The 20000-nt window shown below is 35.5% G+C and overlaps 1 protein-coding gene and 1 long non-coding RNA gene across 7 annotated transcripts in view; one reads left to right on the top strand and one right to left on the bottom strand.

Moving 5' to 3' along the window:
* LOC136839398 (uncharacterized) overlaps nucleotides 1–20000 on the bottom strand; it is a 441312-nt gene that overhangs the window by 254229 nt on the left and 167083 nt on the right. The window lies entirely within an intron of this gene.
* The window catches only part of twz (BTB/POZ domain-containing protein twz), a 240450-nt gene that overhangs the window by 110890 nt on the left and 109560 nt on the right, over nucleotides 1–20000 (top strand). For 3 of the 4 annotated variants that reach the window (XM_067105387.1, XM_067105385.1, XM_067105384.1), the window contains one exon: nucleotides 6276–6314. The exons of the other annotated variant lie outside the window; for it this stretch is intronic. In XM_067105387.1, the coding sequence (XP_066961488.1) occupies nucleotides 6276–6314 (39 nt within the window). The remainder of the gene's footprint in view (nucleotides 1–6275; nucleotides 6315–20000) is intronic. 4 annotated transcript variants of the gene reach the window in all.

The raw sequence follows: 20000 nt of genomic DNA on the forward strand, positions 1-20000 counted from the left end.
TATATACATCATCAGTCCAGCATCGGGCTTTGGGATCGTGTGTACGTTTATGTATACGTACCTAGTTTCCCAAGCACCAGTCAGCCACGGTGAAGTGTGCGTACATTAGTATGTGCTTGCCTGCGCGCCTGTAATGTAGCTTGGGTACTGGCATAACCGCAAGCAATAACCTAATGGTGAGTTTCGATGCCAATTTTTCCCATCGACGGAGATTTTAACTAAGTTTTTTTTCAGGCTTCTTTCTCTCCCATTCCTATTTTTCGACCGAATGGACGATATTTTTGTCCTGCGCGTTTTTTAAAGCTTTCGTAATGAACGGAAGTTGAGACTAATACAAACTGTATGAAAAAAAAATAAAAAAGAAGTAACTAGACCTTAATATTTCATGAAGTGCAGTAACTTCTGATGATTAATGTGATGCCTGTACTGTTTTCCCGAATGACGTCTGAATTTGTCGCAAATCATAGGCTATTTACACAGGAAAATGATCAATCACATGTACATATATTAATTACTTTATGAGTATTCAAACGCCTTCAGTAGTGAGGGACTACCTTGTCGAAGCCCTCACCTCGGGGAGGGAGATAATTTATTCTCATGCTTTTCTTCATGGATAACCATTATTCATATATTTTCTATGCTATCAACAGATGAAGCAACACGGTCATTTTCATCAATAATGTCAGACCGACGACGGAGACACTTCATTACAGTAATCAAAAATACCCCATCAAAAAACCTAATCTTTATATCATATACGGCGTAACCAAATTATCAAAGCTATGCAAATGACCTAAGAAGAAAAAAGGACTTAGAAACTTAAATCTATCGTAATTATCATCTACGTCGCGTTTCTTTTGCAACCGATAATCGATATTTGGTTCGTTACTATGTACAGTCAAAAGTAGCCCTGGGCATGTCCAGCAGCCTAAAAAGAAGGCCTCTCGCCCTAGACTCCCAACTACGTTTCACCCTTGTCCTGGGGGCACTCTCCAAAACACCCATGCCCGCCGGAGAAACTTCTTCAAGGGGTTTGTTTGTTCAAAAGCCCCGGCGACTTATCTGGAGAATGTTCCTACAACTACGCTTTCTAGAATAAAGACGGTACTGAGTTTAATTATCTGAACTCAGTTATAATGAAACGGATTACTACTTCATTATCTGACTTCTGTAGTAATGAAGTGAACTGCATTTTATGTTGTTCTTCATTTCGCTGAATTCAGACGTTTTCTTGTAATCCACAAACAAAATATCACTGTAGAATTCATTTACTGTATATTGTAGGGCTTATCTGAAAATGTTCAAACAGCAACATTTCTTTTACACGGAATGGACGATGTTAATTTCTCATTTAAATTCGGCCATAATGATGTGAATGTTGCCTTTCTTGGTACTCCCTGATTTAGGAATTCAAAACTACGCCGATATTTCATAACAGAATATCTTATCCGAACTTCATTATCTTTTGCGGCACATACCTGAAAAATGGACTGTTAATGAGCCAGACATAGGATCACTTACAATGTCAGTTCTGTTTGATTATAGAAAATTCCAAAATCGTAGAGAGAGAGAGAGAGAGAGAGAGAGAGAGAGAGAGAGAGAGAGAGAGAGAGAGAGAGAGAGATCTTCATCGATATAAAACTTAACTACCTTCTTGCTCTAAAGAAATAATTCTTCACATTATCTCACAACTTCAGCATACACTGAGTGACAAAATTGTATTCTAACTCACTCACAAATTCAACTTGATTTGTGCGTCTATGTAAGTGGGTCTTAAGAAAATCAACCTTGAACCATTGTTAACCAGGTTTTACCTAATATGAAGTATTGCGGAAAAGTTTGGACATGAAATCACTCAACACTGCAAAGCCATGCAGATTCCAACAATTGTGGGAACCCTTTATCACAGAATCACTAATTTATCTACAGGTTTAGGTTTGCCTGTATTCAATAAATCCCCCAACCAGCTCTAAATGCGTGTTCAAGAAATGGTCAACATAGGATACTAAAAGTCCGCACAATATTGTAATAAAAATTTCGATGACATGAACAAACCATACGATTCGTTATCGTTAATTTGGTCTAAGAATGATAAAAAATCCACAAAACATATACAAAGAAAAACAACAATATCGTGACGAGTTTAATTATGTTAGTTTTAACACAGAGCAGCACAGCACTGAGATACCTTATTTGAAATAACACAATAACCATCCGTAAATGCTCGTAGATCACATTCATACCTCTCTCTCTCTCTCTCTCTCTCTCTCATACACAACGAGCAAATGTTAGGAGGTTCCCTTCGGCAGTACTACGAGAGCTGTTCCCGCTAAGGGCATCCCCGTCAACTCCGCCCCAGGGACTAAGTAAATGAAACTCTGATAATTCCGCCTGGATATAAAGTGACTGCCAGAGAACTCGGCCGAGCTCCAAGCTCTCTCTCTCTCTCTCTCTCTCTCTCTCTCTCTCTCTCTCTCTCTCTCTCTTGCTAGTTACGTTGGTTGTACTTTCTCCGTCCAAATTCTAGTTACCTTGTTAATTCTCTCTCTCTCTCTCATATTTTATTTTTTTCAGCTACGATGCGTGATTATGATTATCTACTAGCTTGCTACATAGGTTTACACTGACCTTTACATATACATGTACATATACATACATACATACATGCATACATACATATATATATTATATACAGGTATATATATATATATATATATATATATATATATATATAGAGAGAGAGAGAGAGAGAGAGAGAGAGAGAGAGAGAGAGAGAGAGAGAGAGAGAGAGAATTGGGTTAGGTTACGACACTTGTTGATGATTATTTATTCTGCGAGTGTATACGTTTCACTGTGATTCCTTTTCACATACGTATCCATCCCAGGTGTCGTGCAATACAGTTTTGCTGTACGGTACAGTTTATTTACATTTCCATTAATTACTTTTCATTTGAACCAATCATTATGGCAACTTCTCATAGCCACTGGATGTTAAATTCTGTCTCTAAAAAGACACTTGTTTCCAATCAGGTAACTCAGCACTAATTTTATTAACAGATTCTAAACTAATGCGCAACACTGATTCCACAATAATTTTACCTGGATATTATCTTTTGAGATGAGGAAAATAATTTATTTTCTAAACTGCTTACATAAATAATTACAGAGAGAGAGAGAGAGAGAGAGAGAGAGAGAGAGAGAGAGAGAGAGAGAGAGAGAGAGAGAGAGAGAGAGAGAGATGCAACTAAAACATATTTAGAAAGTCATAAAACCTACACTTTCAAAATAATACATATTACTGATTTTCACTATTTACAATTAACTTACAAGCATTTCTGTTTGTATAAACCTTACCCTTGTATTATCCAACGTCCTGTATCGTTGTGTTTAAGCAATCTAACATACCTATGACTTTGTTATCAACGCCAAGTACTGTCATAATCGGGACACCAATTCTAGTTTGATGATATAACTGAAAATAATTCCGGTCTGGTAAAATAATTCAAAAGTAATGGCATAGTCTGAAAAAAATCCAGTCCAATAGCGTAATCTAAAAGTAATTCAGGTCCGATGACATATTTGAAAATGATTTAGGCCTCATAACATAACCTTGAATAATCCGGAAAGAATTCCGCGTAACTAAGTTGGTCAAAGGATCCCCTCATCTGGCTTTACAACAATTACATTATTACCCTGAATCTGCAACACATCTGAAACAACCATAATGCATATTACCATCTTTTATAGACAGGAAAGACTAGACGGTCACCTGAAAAGGAAGGTAAGAGGTTTGACGAGAATGGACGCACACCTCCGAGATACCTCAAGATTCAGAGGCATACCTATAGCTAAAGATTTCCCATTTAAGTGCAGAGGCCTTGGGGACGATCAGTTTCATGCCCTTTTCTAGCCCAAGGCCGAAGAAAACAAGAAAAAGGGAAAGAGAGAAAGAACGGTGCAATTTCACCAAGAAGCAACCAAAAACCTCCAATCCTTAACAGGAAGGTCATAAGATTTGAGTAAACAAAAGCAGGAAAAGAATTCCAAAGCTTGGCAATGAAAAGAAAGAAACAGTGGCTGAACCGTATAATCATCAGAGGATTACCGATATCCATTCTTTGGACGCTACCTGACGGAATTTATGACAAAGAAACACTCACATATGTAAGCATGCCAGCCATTGACCGTTTACGCTAATAAGGGGCGCCTAACAAGGAAAAACCAGACGGTAGTCAGTCACATTCATCCTACAACATCTGATTCGATGAAGGTCCTCTTGTGACTGAGCAGCCTCTTCTCCGATACATCTTTACATTCATCCACAGTCCACACCATTCTCCTCAAAGCATGCACTCGCAAACAACACGTACAGTTCAGTTCATTCCAAATGTTTAAACAGCCTGCTTTGCATCTGGTTGCTTTTACACAGCAGCGTTCAAATACGGGGAAATAATAATGTTAGCGGGTCTGCGATCCCATTTTTCTCTTTCCCCCAATCGTATCACTGGCAATTACAAGGTAAATTCATTTACCTTTACTCCCTTTGCCATCAATTCCCGTATCTCAACCCTTCTCTCTCTCTCTCTCTCTCTCTCTCTCTCTCTCATATTCCTCGAGGGCCTGGATAAAACTAGAATCTCATCCTTGTTAGCATGCCTTGTGGAGGAGGAGTCCTCTCCTTCCGCAGGAGCAGGAGGAGGAGAATACGCAAACGATTCCGTCCGCGCAGGATAAGGAAATGAGAAAAGGAAAAAAAAAAAAAACCTTAGAACGTAAAAAATAAGAGAAGAAAATATAGCAGGCAGGAAACGAAAAAGGAGTGGGAAGGGGAAAGGAGAAGAGAGGAGATAGGAGACGAGGTGGAAATAGCAAAAGGATGTCGAAGAAAAGATAAAAGGAGTGGACGGAAGCGCACGGAATAACAGGAAAAAGAGAACATCGAGAGGAAAAGTGTACAAGGAAAAAGGCGAAAATGAAAGAGAGAATACGAGTTCAGATAATATATATATGCAGAGAGAGAGTGAGAGAGAGAGAGAGAGAGATGCAAGCTGGCATTAGCGGTCAAAACAAATCTCACTGTCAATAAGAAAAAATAGGACTGGTTTTAACGGTAAATACTTCAGAAAATGTGCGTCATCACACAGTCAAAAGTGATAATTTCAACATCATCTCGACACAAAACATCGGCAGTTACACGAGGAAAAAGTAGCATAATAGACGAAGAGATTTGACCCTTAAAATCTATCCTGCTGACAGTTATGACACACTTCATGAAAGTCATATAATCACTAACATACATTTTCATATGCTCCAGTCCTTCCTAGTGCAAATTATTTAACCTGTTTGCATTACACACACACACACATACATATACACATACATACATATATATATATATATATATATATATATATATATATATATATATATATATATATATATATATATATATATATATATATTTAGTGTCTACGCATCAAAAGAGCTTCTTAGAAAGTTACTTAAACTTACCTAAGTGGTACAATGGTATGAATTATATGCAATATTCACCTAAAATTTAATATCTGGGATATTTTCTGCGATTCACTTTATCAAATTACAGTGCCAGCTTACTACTGAGAGAGAGAGAGAGAGAGAGAGAGAGAGAGAGAGAGAGAGTATGTTTAGCCATTATTGTCCACATGCCGCATTATACATGAATAATGACGGCAAATATTTTACTCAAAACGCCAATTGCTTTTGTTATGCAAGACTAAAAATAACAGAATGAAAAAATGATTACCGTTTCTTCTACAGAAACGTCATGAACAAAATTCTAGTTCACGGAATGGGTTTTCTGAGTTGAAGGTGAACTATACCTTCCGAACCGAAGACCACCAATCATTTCAGGCCTTAGTGTAATCCAGTGCCGCTCAAATCTGAAGATGGGTGGGTATTCCCAAGCAATGACCCCAAAGAAGGTCCAGGGAACTTCCGATGCCAGAGTCATCTGCCTCTCACTGATGGTCACCAGTTCCAGTGACCATCAGGCCAAGTGTTGCATAGCTTCACAGATATTCCAGATATTAAATCTGAATCACGCAAAAGCACTCCCATGCTTCAAGTAAGCTAGTTATTTCAAAACCTGTATTTATTACTGCAATTCTCTCTCTCTGTCTCTGTCTCTCTCTCTTTCTCTCTCTCCCAGTCTCTATCTCTCTCTTACGCTGCTGTATTGACAAGTCAACGACCAAATACGCTGTTTTTATTAAAACTCCCTTCTTCCCCTTCTGCAGGAAGCTCTGCGGCGACAACATCGATGCGCTTCGTTCCAGGTAGGTGGATGGGGATGAGTATCATACTTGTCCTTTTACAGAACACACGTCGTACAAAGACTTTCTTTTGCATGTTATTTCTTCAAGCTATTCAGGATTATTCTACCAACACTGCCTCTTAACTTAAAGCGACACATATGATCAGTAATGCTATTCTAAATGTGTTCAGCTTCAAGATTTTAGTTATTAACACACACACAGACACACATACATGCATACATATATATATATATATATATATATATATATATATATATATATATATATATATATATATATATATATATATATATATATATATATAAAGAAACAGTATCATACAAAGAATTCTCTTTATTTAAAAGTTACTTCATCAAGCTGCCTCAAGCAAATTGAGCTATCTCTTAAAATGAGTATTCTCATTTCAAAATTTAATTATCTGCGATTTTGAATGGCAAAACTATAATAAATTCAGGTCTTCTATTTTCTGCTTCTGTGCTTTACCACAAACCTTAAGTCAAAAACGAATTACTTCGCATTTTAGTTTAAATAAATTTCCATAATTCAACATCCCTAATATCTATTTTGCTTAGTATTTTTTCCTAAAGCAAAAAAGTATATTCGGAAGAAACGACAACTTTCAGGTAAAATACACAGGAATGAAATACAAGTGCTTCATCTTATCTGGATTACCTTGAAAGCGTCAATACCGAAACTGTTGTCTGCTTTTCATTAACATTCAGCCCGAGAACCTCTGGTCATAGTTGTATGCTAAGAAGACCAATATGGCAGTGTCTTGATTCAGAGACCTAAATCTGGTTCGGTCTTGCTCATACCGGTCGTGTGGGGTCAAACTTCTTCCTGGGAATAAAATGAAAGTGGAGAAATCGAATACCCACAACTTCGTCAACGTGAAAATAGAACCCTGTCCTTTCGCCTGGTGAGGCGAGTAACGACTGATATATACTTTTAAAGTAAATGCGTGGGTATATTTGTACGCAGAAGGTATGAAATTTTGTAAGAATACCGCGTTAATGAGGCGTACATAGAGCCACGTGCCCTAAAGCCAACCGACGCTGACCTTACCTGACTCAAAAGATTTGAAAAGAGGTGAAAATGTTTGCCCTGTTTCTAAAGCAACCCTGTTCTTTACGCCGTTATCGTGTGGAACCGCATTACATGCGAGTTAGGATTTAGAGTCAAGTTGAACACTAAATATTTTCTTATTTAAATTTTCTAAAATAACATTTTCGTATGATATAAGCATCCAAGCAATACTGCTGTGGCAACGGTGAGTCTGCGCTGAGAAAAGATTTATAATATAAAATAATAATAAAATGACATGAAATAAGAAGTACGATGAATTCAACAAATTATGGAAATGGTGCTAACATCACCACAGGTCGAATTTGTTTTCGAAAAAAGGCAAAAGGAGAAAAGATTTACACCAGTGCCTCCGTATTTGCTGTAACGCGATTAAAATAGAAGGCAGATTTAAAATATATTCACCAGAAAAATGGCACAATTCTAGTACGCAATCTAAGGCAATATTTTACAAGTAGATACAGAAAAAATATACTAAACCATGCGACAATCATTTTCACATGTGACGGAGGTATCAGTAACTTCTAAAAGTATACAATGCGTTCAAGTTAAAAGATTTGACTTTGATCTTCTTTACGTTCGAATTATCCGTTAAAAACCTGAATGCAGGAAAAACAATGTTTTTAAAAAACTTAATGAAAAAAAATAAATAGAAGCAAAGAAAAAAAGATACTGAGGGGCAATACACGTGGCGTCTAAAACAAATCAACATACGGAATCAAGGCCATACAGGGTAACAGGTATTGATGCTCATTTTAAGATACAGGGAAAAGCTCGAATCGCAGTAGGTTACTAAATATGCTAACAGGCACCCCAAAAGTCCCCGTATGGCCTTTAGTTATTTTCAAGAAAAACAGCTAAAGGGAAGACTTCATTGTACTAATCTGTGAAATAATTCACTGTAATCAATCATATAACGAAATTTTAAGATGCCTGATATGACAGTATTGGCTTTGATAGGGAGGACGCATATATAATGATTACATACTACGCTGGGCAGTAAATATAAATATCTATACACTATATATATATATAGTGTATATATATACACACACACACACACATTATATATATATATATATATATATATATATATATATATATATATATATATATATATATATATATATCCCTTTCCATAACACTATGCAGCTATAAAATGGCAGAAAGTGGTCTCTAAAAAAAAAAAAAAGACAAAAAAACAAGACATGCAAGTATGAGTTTTCTCATTCTAATATCGTTCCGTGTTGGTAAAGTTCTAACATAATTGTAAGTGATGCTGTCATCAACCTACAACGCAGTTTTATTTTTTCTTTTAATTTTCTTTTCCATGAAGTTTTGTACTAAAATCCAAAAAAGTGGTAGTCGGTCGAGAAACTGCAAGTTACTTTACTGATGTTCAAGAAATGGACAAAATGGTCAATAACAATAGTTCATTGACACTAACTAATTATTATAAAAATACTTATTTTTTTTTTACTTGACGTCTCTTTTTCCCGTTTAAGAGTCTTCAGAGAATGTTAGCTGTCTGGATAATAGCCAGTATTTTGGGATGAAGCGCTAATATGGGAACTAAAAAGAAATTTTTTGCTTTCACAGCTACAGCTGAAAATATACTTCGACTGTACTTACAAAAAGTAAGATACGATTACCTTGAACTGTACATAAATTATGTAGTAAAAACAAACTAGATATACTGCTTTGCTACTGGGGTGGTATATACATATATATATATTGGTCAAACGAAAAAATGTACAGTTAACAATATTGCAGTGTGCCTTTATAACGTCTCGGGATTTTTTCTAGATACTTTTCGCAATCCCTTTGTAAAATGAAGAGAGAAAAGTTGAAAAATATTGCCGAAAGATTATTTTGTCCTGGAATATTTACAAATCATCATCAGTGATGTTATGGCCAAATAAAAGAAAAAAGTTACCTTAAATGGAAACACAATTAAATGAAACACTGCTGAGGGACAGCCTTGTCTTGGGATCTTAAAGTTTACTTTTCACAATCTATCCAGCTAATACACGAAATAAATGAAGGTATTAAAGAGGGACTTTTTGATGTTTTACGACCTTCTTAAGTAGCCTTCCGCAATCCGCCGGTCTAAAAAAAAAATGAAAGTTTAAAATGTACTGAAGAATGCCTTGTTTTTGGCTCGGAATCTATTATAGCTAATATTTGCTACCGGTCTGTGTGTAAGTAGAGGCGTATGTATGTCAAGTTTCAAGAAAGGAGGCAAAGGAAGCCACAAGGTATGCGAAATCGCCCGGGGCACTGTTAAGACCAACTCACCTCTCCTTGCCCAAGGCCATCAACCTCCTGGGCATCTTGGCATGGGAGATTGCCCAGGTAAGGCGGAGGAGAAGGATCTGTATGCCTTCCTTGGCTCAACAGTATAATCTATAAACCGGATTCAGGGGTATCTTGTTCAGATAATTGTAATGCTTGGTCTTGCAGAGATTCTCATCAGCAGAAGAAAGTTGTCATTACTATTTTGACCATAACAAATTTTCATTTTCAAACTATTCGCATAGGATGACATTACTATTATTATTATTATTATTATTATTATTATTATTATTATTATTATTATTATTATTATTAATCAGAAGATGAAACCTATTCACATTGAACAAGCCCACAGGGGCCATTGACTTGAAATTCAAACTTCCACAGAATATGGTGTTTATTAGGAAGAGGTAAGAGGATGTAACAGGAAATACTTACTCGGATGGGCAGAAACACGAATTTGTATTTGAAGTTACGCGACATCTGAAAATTACATTTACTGCATTTCTTCACACACAAAAATTCATTCACCTTGACGTGTCTAGTATTCTAAAAAGTCTGAACTTAATTCAGATTTTGGAAAAACTGTTTTTGTAAAATAAATAATGTAAATATTTTCTTGGTAGCTCACTAATTCTTGCAAAAGTTCTGCTTGTCACTGAAGAATAAATATCATATACCGAATACAGGTTTCTTAACAAATGATGAAATTACACCTTAAGTATAAAGCAGACAACATCGTCTTCCTAAAAATGTGTTATTACCGTCTTTCAAGAAAAGAACTTGACTAAACTTCATGAATAAATTTAAATTGTACACTCTATCTTGCTAGAAAGGGATTTAATAATACTTTATGAGTAAATAAAATACATCAACAATCTATTTTTAAAAGACAACGAAAAGGAAAAGTTCCTGTAATACATTAAATACGAGTAACATTTCTTCTTCTTTTTTTTATTCAAGAATCTCACGATCCTAAGTAAGAAAATGACGAAACAATATATTCATCAACACTGTCTTGCTCCTTTCGTGCCTATTTCTTATTTGCATAGTTGGTAATCAATACTGGAAGAAAATTCTACCAAATGCATCTTGATCAATTTATTTCGGGATCAACGAGATTAAATGGTCGTTAGTAATAACACTAAAACATGTTTACCAAGACTACATAAATTTAGTATTCGATAACTGTCTGGCAATGTAATGCAAATCGTTTAATCATTTACAATTTTTTAATTTAATACGGCAATCTGACACAGGGCAAAATCTTCTGCACTAAAAATATTTTCAACAGTTCCTCCTTGAAACAAACGATTAAAGACATGCCCAGAGGGAAACAAGTGAGATATCAAGAACGCTGACACCTGATAACACATTTTATCAGCAACCAACGAAACACGCACCACAGTTATTCTTTCAATTATTATCAATCAAAATGTCCCAACATTCACGAAATCAGGACTAAAAGATCGCAAAGCTTCTGAGGAACAGGTATCTGCAGGAGAAAAATGGAGGAAGCAGAGAAAAAGCAGAGAAAATCAACAAATGACGATAATACATAATACACTGACATCAGTACAAGGCTCAGAAAACAATGGCAATGGTGCACCGTAATTGATATCATTATTATATCTCTGGTAAAATTCATGAACACTGACAATATTAACATAGCTAGGAAATTGACTGACTGATTGACTGTTACATGTAAACTGCCGTCGCAACGACCATGGTCATCGAATTCTGTAGCTCTGCTCCAGAACTGTACAGCAAAGGACTGCCTAGCCCTTTACTGTACTCGCACAACTGTGAAACAATATTTCCTAATCTCACAAACTCGTGACACTATTATGTTTTTTCTACATTATTTGCACTACTGCGACATTAGATACATTCTATACCCTGTCATACCAGCGTCTTATTTTGCTCTTGGTAACCTAAGTAACATTAACTTGCTTTAAGAACTAGACAAAATATGCAAGATACTGACTTCTGGCATCAATGGAGAATTAGAGGTTTTGCAAATGAAGATCAGGAAACATCCGACGTTTGAATTTGCATTTTAAAACATCGAGGTTGTAATTCCATATACTAACTTGCATTGCGCCCAATGGACAGTGATTTGCCCAAAAGTATTACCAATGGTTCCACCACTACGTAAATATTAAATATAAACGCAACAGGTACTCATTATTCATAAGCGTACCCTATGCCAAGAAGGAAACCATATAGGACAAAAGTCGTTATCAGAGCACAAGTGAATCGTGTAACTGAGATGTAAGTTACAGTTATCAATATTCCTTACTGTCCAACTGACGATGAATACAGAGCTAACAGTCGAAACAGTTTTAGTCCAAAATGTTGAACTAATAACGACCGCGTTTATCCGGAAAGAAACATCTATTACTAAGCTATGAATCGCCAATCCTCGTTACTGCGCAATTATTTCTTCTTTATTCCCTAACCACGGAGGCTGGAGTATAAAGTCAAAATGGCAACTCCAATCGAACCATTCCGAATTCTTATAATCCCCAAACTTCTCTCTGAACCGAAATAGGAAGAAGCCAAGCAGCGAACAACGTCTGCGACTCATCGACGCCTCCTCACAGTGTCGTTAGGTACCTCCAGAGGCCACGTGGTCAGTTGGGGCGTTACGCCTGGAGTGCGCATCAAAAGCGACGATGCTACAGGGCGCCTCAGGGTGTTTCATCCCAGGGCCTTAGCCAACAGTCCTCATGATGTCCCCTTCGTTACCTGGCCGCCCAACCTGCTTCCAAGTCGCTCGCTCTTGCTCTCCCTTCATACCAGATACTCTAGGCTCGCAGCACGAGCGATACCCATTTTCTGTCAATCAACTGCAATAGTAATGTTTCAAGATTTCGAACTTCAAATACAGGAGTTCACCTGCACAAAGTATCAATTCGTAGCAGCAGTCCCATACGGTAGTTTACAACTTCGAAATAATCTTGTTAATCTATTAGAATCCTACACAGGTCAGAACTGAATTTTTTAATAGACGTTAAAATTGTGTCGGTATCAGCTGCAGTCATTGAGAGGACAATACTATGTATACAGGGATATTTCGAACAGCATCCATTTGACACAATCATAAGGAGTTGCCCAAGACATGACTTTCTTTTAATATCCCTGCTACTAAAATAATGCCGAGGTAGTAAAAGAATAACAAGAGCCACTACTACTACTACTGCTGCTGCTACTACTTCTACTTCTACTGCTACTACTACATTAATATTAATAATAATAATAAAAATATTTATTATTATTATTATTATTATTATTATTATCATTATTATTATTATTATTATTATTATATGAGTACCAAAAAGCGCCTTGCACTACATCCTGCATAGGAATCAAATTCTGACTGATATAAAATTAAAAGAACGAAATCTTAACACTTCAGGCAATTATTAAATGAACTAATGTATTCTGAAATATCACTATGTACAGTATATGAAAAAATACATAATTCTGTGAAAAATGCATGATTAGAGCAGAATATTTGTTCGACCTACATGATTCCAGCTGAATTCTGAAATAATTGATATTAGATTTGAAAAACCGAAGTAACAAAATACAGAGCTTTTATAACATTCAAATGTAATTCATCACTGGATTAAACCTTTCATCACATGAATTATTTTAAAACACTGACTGATCTGATCGGATTAAAATTATTTATTGCTGAAATGTCCCGTTACATATTTACTTTAATGGATTTAAAACTAAGCTCTCTATCCCCTCTCTCTTTCCCTCACTGGCTCTCTAACACAAAGATACCCTTCAAATAATTTTTCGTCGTTCTCTAACAATAATTTGTTTCTTTGGGTATCTTATCTTATCTCTCTCTCTCTCTCTCTCTCTCTCTCTCTCTCTCTCTCTCTCTCTCTCTCTCTCTCTCTCTGACACGAAGCTCGTGTAAGACCAAGTTATTTATTTAACTACTTTTTTCTCTATGACAAAATCTCTCTCTCTCTCTCTCTGTGTTTATGATCTCACGGAGCAAAGCATCGAACCGTCGCAGTTAACTAAAAGGAGAATCTCTTGACGGGTTAGTCAGCCTTCACCAAATACTTCGGTTCTTTTAATGGGTAAATACGGGGATTTGACCTTAGCACAATACCTCCACAGGTAAAACATTACAAAATGTTATCAGATTTAATACAGTTGTAGTGAAACTAAAAAGGAAAATATTAACCAAAGACGAAGAACCAGATCCCTTGTTCGAGTAATTTACAAGGTGATTTCGATGTTCTGTTACTGTAAAAAGAAAAAAGAAAAAAAAGCAGACAGCTCCGTGCAGCTGCACGGGCGAAGAGTTTATAAAATCCCTAAGATTTAAATATTTATGAGACAAAACACATTAACATTTTAGGTACGCGATGTCAATTTTTGTAAGGCTCCAGTTACCAAAATAAGCAATTTGTTCAGAAGCGTTCATTAGGAATTACGGTAAAAACCAAACGTTATGGTCACAGGGCCATTCACACAGCCACTCAACTGTGAGTTTACACGAACCTAAAACATATGCAGTCCATGTAAAAGTGTTAAAACAGGATACCCTTAACGTGAAACTATGACCTTCCGGCATAAGTGGGTGTATATTTTCTTTACCTTTACGTAATGTTGACGGAAAACTGAACAATAACCGGTACTAACACCCTCAGCTTTAGGTAACGCGAGAGCTTGATAGCAATTAGTCTCTGATGCGTCAGAAAGTCTTGAGTGATTACAGCAGAATAAAATAAACAGTTTCTGCTCCGAAAGCTAAGAAGGCACATGGAAACCAGGAAGTTGGAGTAACGAAAGTTCACAGAGGTGGAGAATGTGGAAGCTGTTGATTTATGTAGGTACTGAATGTTCTTTACTTACAGGCAAGTCAAACGTTGAAAAACTATTGGTCCCTGCAAACGTTGAAAACTACTGGTCCTCGCTATGTTAAAAACCCAGTAAAATAAAAATAAAAATATTCCTGTCTCCTCAAACAGTTCCTTAGCCTTAAAGTATAGCGGCAACAGGAGAATAGGCAAACGGAAGGTGTGTTCAGCTGGCAATGAATAGTAATGATACATAGGCTGCTCTTATGAAAGGGAAAAATGTTAGAAAAATGTGCTATACAAGAAGCTGGAGGAGCCGACCGCCACTTGGCATCTATATTTCCTCCAGCGTCGAAATAAACGGCTGAACCGTCTGCACATTTCTTCTCACTGGTCACCTCTTTGAAGGAAAGCCGATGTATCATTCTTAGTACTTTTACACACACCGTTTTGAATTAGGTAATCATGGCCACTTCACGTGCTTAGAAGGTAACTGAAATACTTTGTCACAATTCTCGTTTCGCGTAAAAACAAAAATAATAAAACAAAAACGCGATTCCAACGTCCCTGAGCTACATATTTATCTTTCGCAATCCTAAAACGTACAGAAAATTCACTTTAAAAAGCTCAGTTTCCAGGAAACTGAACTTTTCGTTTACCCTCTATAATACTATGATCTCTTGACATTACAGTGAAGCCAGATTCCAATAATTATCAAAGTATTGGAGACACTAAAACTCTATTGTTTACAAATTACTTTATATATTTTTCAAGATGGTAGACTTAACTAAATAAAACACGAAGCCACAAAAAGAGAAAGGCCATCTGTCAGCTATTTCACACCTACTGTCAACTCAAAATGGAAATCACCTGTTTATTTTATCAAAACTGCAGTCACGTTTAATGAGGCCCAATTGTCATTCTGCTTATATCTGTCACTTGAAGACAAAAAATATCGAACCATCTGTCACTGACGTCATACACTCTCACTGATACCCGAGCCATCTGTCACCCGTACCATGATAAGCCACTTTCATCTGAACCGAATTGTGTCGCCTCTTTCTTGTCTCTTAGACCAGTGTTTGTCAAAATGTTGGTCCCGACCCTTTAGTTGGTCGCGACAAAAAAGAAAGAAAAAAAACGCAAGTGGGTGCAAAGTGCAGAATATAAAAAACTCTCCTGTTGCACAGCACTCATAAATCATTGCTAGGTTACCGATTTCTCAAATGACAAGGCAGGCTTTACCAATCAAAACATAAAAGTACATATTATTACGAATTTATTATACATATACAAAAATAAGTATTTGCTTTCCAAAGTCCTGAATCAATAATTGAGTTAAATTTGTTCCCTGAAGAGGAAGCTGAATTGCTGCATCTTAGTTGTTCCTTCACACTTAAGAGCGAATTTGGGAAATTAAATTTGTGCTCATTTTGGATTAAGAACAAAGGGGAATTTCCACTACCGGGTAAAATGGATGCTCTACTATCATTGCCCTTTGCAACTACTTATTTGTGTGAACTGAGATTTTCGACATTAACTCAATTAAAGACGAAGGACAGAAACAGGCTCAACACTGTACCTGACATGCGCGTAGCACTGTCAGTCTTCCTCTGTTCCCCCCAACTGGAATCAGGTGCTTGTGAACAAACAAGCACATCCATCTCACTTAATGACGCTTTTAAAAAAACATTGTTTTCTTTACCTAAGTGCTGGAATTTCCTTTAAATTTATTTTTCTAACAATAATACTTTTACATTCATACAAATGGATACATACAATTCCAATATGCGCGGAAGTAAGGAATATACATGTAAATTGTCGATGCTAAATAAATGAACCTAGTGAATAGAGTTTGTCTTTGATTTATTGCACGCGGGTTTATATATTGGGCCGCAATGCAAAATGTGGTTCTTAGCGACGTTGACACGTTTCCCATCTCGCCGAATGAGGTATTTAATCATAATCCAAAAAGGTACATTTTCAACATTAACCTCGAGGTTAAGGTTAATCCTGAGAGTGGACATATTCGAGCGTACTGTCCCGCTATTTGCTTTTTTTTATAAGTGATTTCGTTTTAAAGTAATGTATGCATGTGTATGCATGCATATATGTTAACGTATGTACTTACATACATAAAAGGTATATATATATATATATATATATATATATATATATATATATATATATATATATATATATATATATATATATATATATATATATATATATCGGTAGATGGCTAGAGATACATTAAAATTATGTAGATGATTCTCAGTGTAGCTTCGCACAGTATCCACGCGCAACTGAGCAGCAAGTATATGAAGAAAAAACCTGAACACGATACTGTTATTTCAAACTATCTAAGTTAGATCATGAACTTCAAAACTACCCTGTGTAACCTTTTGAATATTTCCTTTTTTTCTAAAGAGTCCTATCAAAAAATATAAAAAGAAAAAAAAATCCGTACAAGGTAATTTGGTTGCGTTTCGGCTTATAATTTCACTATGAATGCTCACTGCGCTTTCAAAACTGACATTAGTTTTTTATATACATATTAACGATAGTGCACGGGTAATGAACACGTTTCGACTTGTCACTGTCCAGCCCGTGGCCAACCATTCTCGACCACCGGCCCGAATAATCCGGTATCTTGGCCAAAGCTCCGGGATTTCCCGTCTCGGCAGTCTCCTATCTTGACATCATCATATTTTACAACGATATGGGAACACTATTATACATCAACACGAGCACGTACAGCTTTTCTACTTAAAAGCTAACTGCATGTAGAATTGATAGTAATTTTTTTTAAACGGAGCAAACGATTACTCATATATATCTCAATTAATCGCAGGTACTGAAAAAGAAAAAAACTTTTTCATTTCATCGGTAAGCTATTAGTAGAATGAAAAATGCAGTATTTGAAAAGCTTAAAAAATAAAAATTTCCGGATGAGCAGTCACTTGTATCTTTATTTAAAGCACCTATTTTTAAAATAAGATGTATTCTTACCGATGACCTTTCGTATGTTGCAAAAAATATAGTATTTTGAACGATTTAATACGTTAACGATGAAAACCCACTCGTTCCTAGATGAACTTCATGACATTATACATATCTTCCTATTAAAAAAAAAAAACAGGTTGTAAAAAATCATATTATTTTGAGACATCTTAAAATACTTCTCAATGTGAACCGACTGGCTCATAAAAACACTTGCTCATAAACAAGTTAGAAGACATTATCAAAACCTCAATATGTGTATGTGTATGTATATGTATGCATGTATGTATATATATATATATATATATATATATATATATATATATATATATATATATATATAATATATATATATATATATAAATATGGATATATATAGTAATATAATATAAATATAAAAATCCTGAAAATATGGACCGTGATGAGTAAATAAATAAAGAAAAATCCAAGAAAGGAAAGAGAAACAATGGAGTGCTGCAAGGATTTTCGACTTTATAGTCCTTTACTTAGCAGACTTGAAGAAGTATAAAAATAAGTTTACAAAGAAAGCTCAGTGATTTTATCTTTTAGGCTATTCTTGAACATTTTTCTAATACAGGGGTCCAAATAATACAAGCCAGGGCTAAGGTTAAAATTACAGCTGGAAGTAAGCTGTATAATGTATATATAAATAAATAAATAAATAAATAAATAAATAAATAAATAAATATATATATATATATATATATATATATATATATATATATATATATAATATAATAGAGAGAGAGAGAGAGAGAGAGAGAGAGAGAGAGAGAGAGAGAGAGAGAGAGAGAGAGAGTTTGGGGCAAAATCAAATGGTTGTTTCACGTTTGTTTCTTTATTTTAAACTGTAAAAACCCTATTCTGTTTGATGTATACAACACCTTGGCTCTTTTTGGAAAAAGGGAAGTCTCAGTACTAACGTCCCTGTATCCTTGTCTGAGGTCCGATTTTCTGAGACTTAATATCGTATTCCCTTGGTGGTGATATTTTCAATATATACACACATATATATAAGTGTACACACATTATGTGTGTGTATGTATGTACGCACAGTATGTGTATGTGTATATACATACATACATACATATAAATATATATTTATATTTATATATAATACACGTATATATAGGCTATATGTAAATGTAAACGTTTAAAAAAATTCAAAATAAACAGAGGTACATAGGACGAGGGTTTTTACATGTTGATTAAGCGTACAGTCATTAAGTGTTGTATGTATTCATGTGTATGTATATAAATGCAGACAGACAGACACACAAAGACACGCGCGCGCTAACACACACACACACACACACACACACACACACACATATATATATATATATATATATATATATATATATATATATATATATATATATATATATATATTATATATAAAATATGTTTATCAAAATATGAATACAGCCTTAATTCATATGTAACATACCGCCGTATATGTATCTCAGTTTCCGCTTATTGTGAATGTTTTGAAACTTTTACACTTACATAAACACACACACACACACACACACACACACACACACACATATATATATATATATATATATATATATATATATATATATATATATATATATATATATATATATTATACACGCATATATATGCGTAGTAGAGTGAAAATATCACCACCAAGGGAATACGATATTAAGTCCCAGAAAATCTGACCTGACAAGGATATACAGAAGCTACCTTGTCTGCCCTTTCTCCAATGACAGGCCAGGTGCTGTATCCATCAAGCAGAACTGTGATGTCAGTTTTACAGAAACAAACGAAAAAGAAACAGCCACTTGATTTTACCATAAACTCTTACCTGAACTTATTCTTACTGTTGCTGTCAGTGGGTGCAATCACTTTTAACCCTTTCTCTTAAGAAGAATTATGAACTTTTAAGATATTAACTTTGACAGGAAATGAGAAATTACTGTAATTCTATCCATGAATAACAACGGCACATTTTCTGTACTATAAACCACCTATACAATTACAGGCATATATAGAAAAAATAAACTGGCGATATGGTCAGAGACATGAACTTGGGGTTCGTTTTCAAGGGCATTCAAGGAAAGGATTGATAGAGGTATAGGGGAGAAAAACTTACGGTAACAGAGGTGGTACTTATCGTTACTCATATCTATAAAAGATTTACTCGCGGTATGATTGATACATGTTGAAAGTGCGACGATGGCTCGTTGTTTAAGGATATTTTTTTACTTGGTGATAATGTCGCAGCTTTGCCACTGGCATGAAGTAATTCTTGAGAAGACTGTACGTAGCGCCATCAACTAATACAGTGGAGGAAAGAGATCTTTGGGGCGGGTCTTGACAAAAGATCTAGGTGAAGCTGACAGACCAGATCATACCGGGTTCCTAAACTGGAATGGCAAAAGGAATTTTTATGGTCACAGACCACTCACTCCTGCAG

This window comes from Macrobrachium rosenbergii, chromosome 6 (genome assembly GCF_040412425.1).
Source record: "Macrobrachium rosenbergii isolate ZJJX-2024 chromosome 6, ASM4041242v1, whole genome shotgun sequence".
Classification (NCBI taxonomy): Eukaryota; Metazoa; Arthropoda; class Malacostraca; order Decapoda; family Palaemonidae; genus Macrobrachium; species Macrobrachium rosenbergii.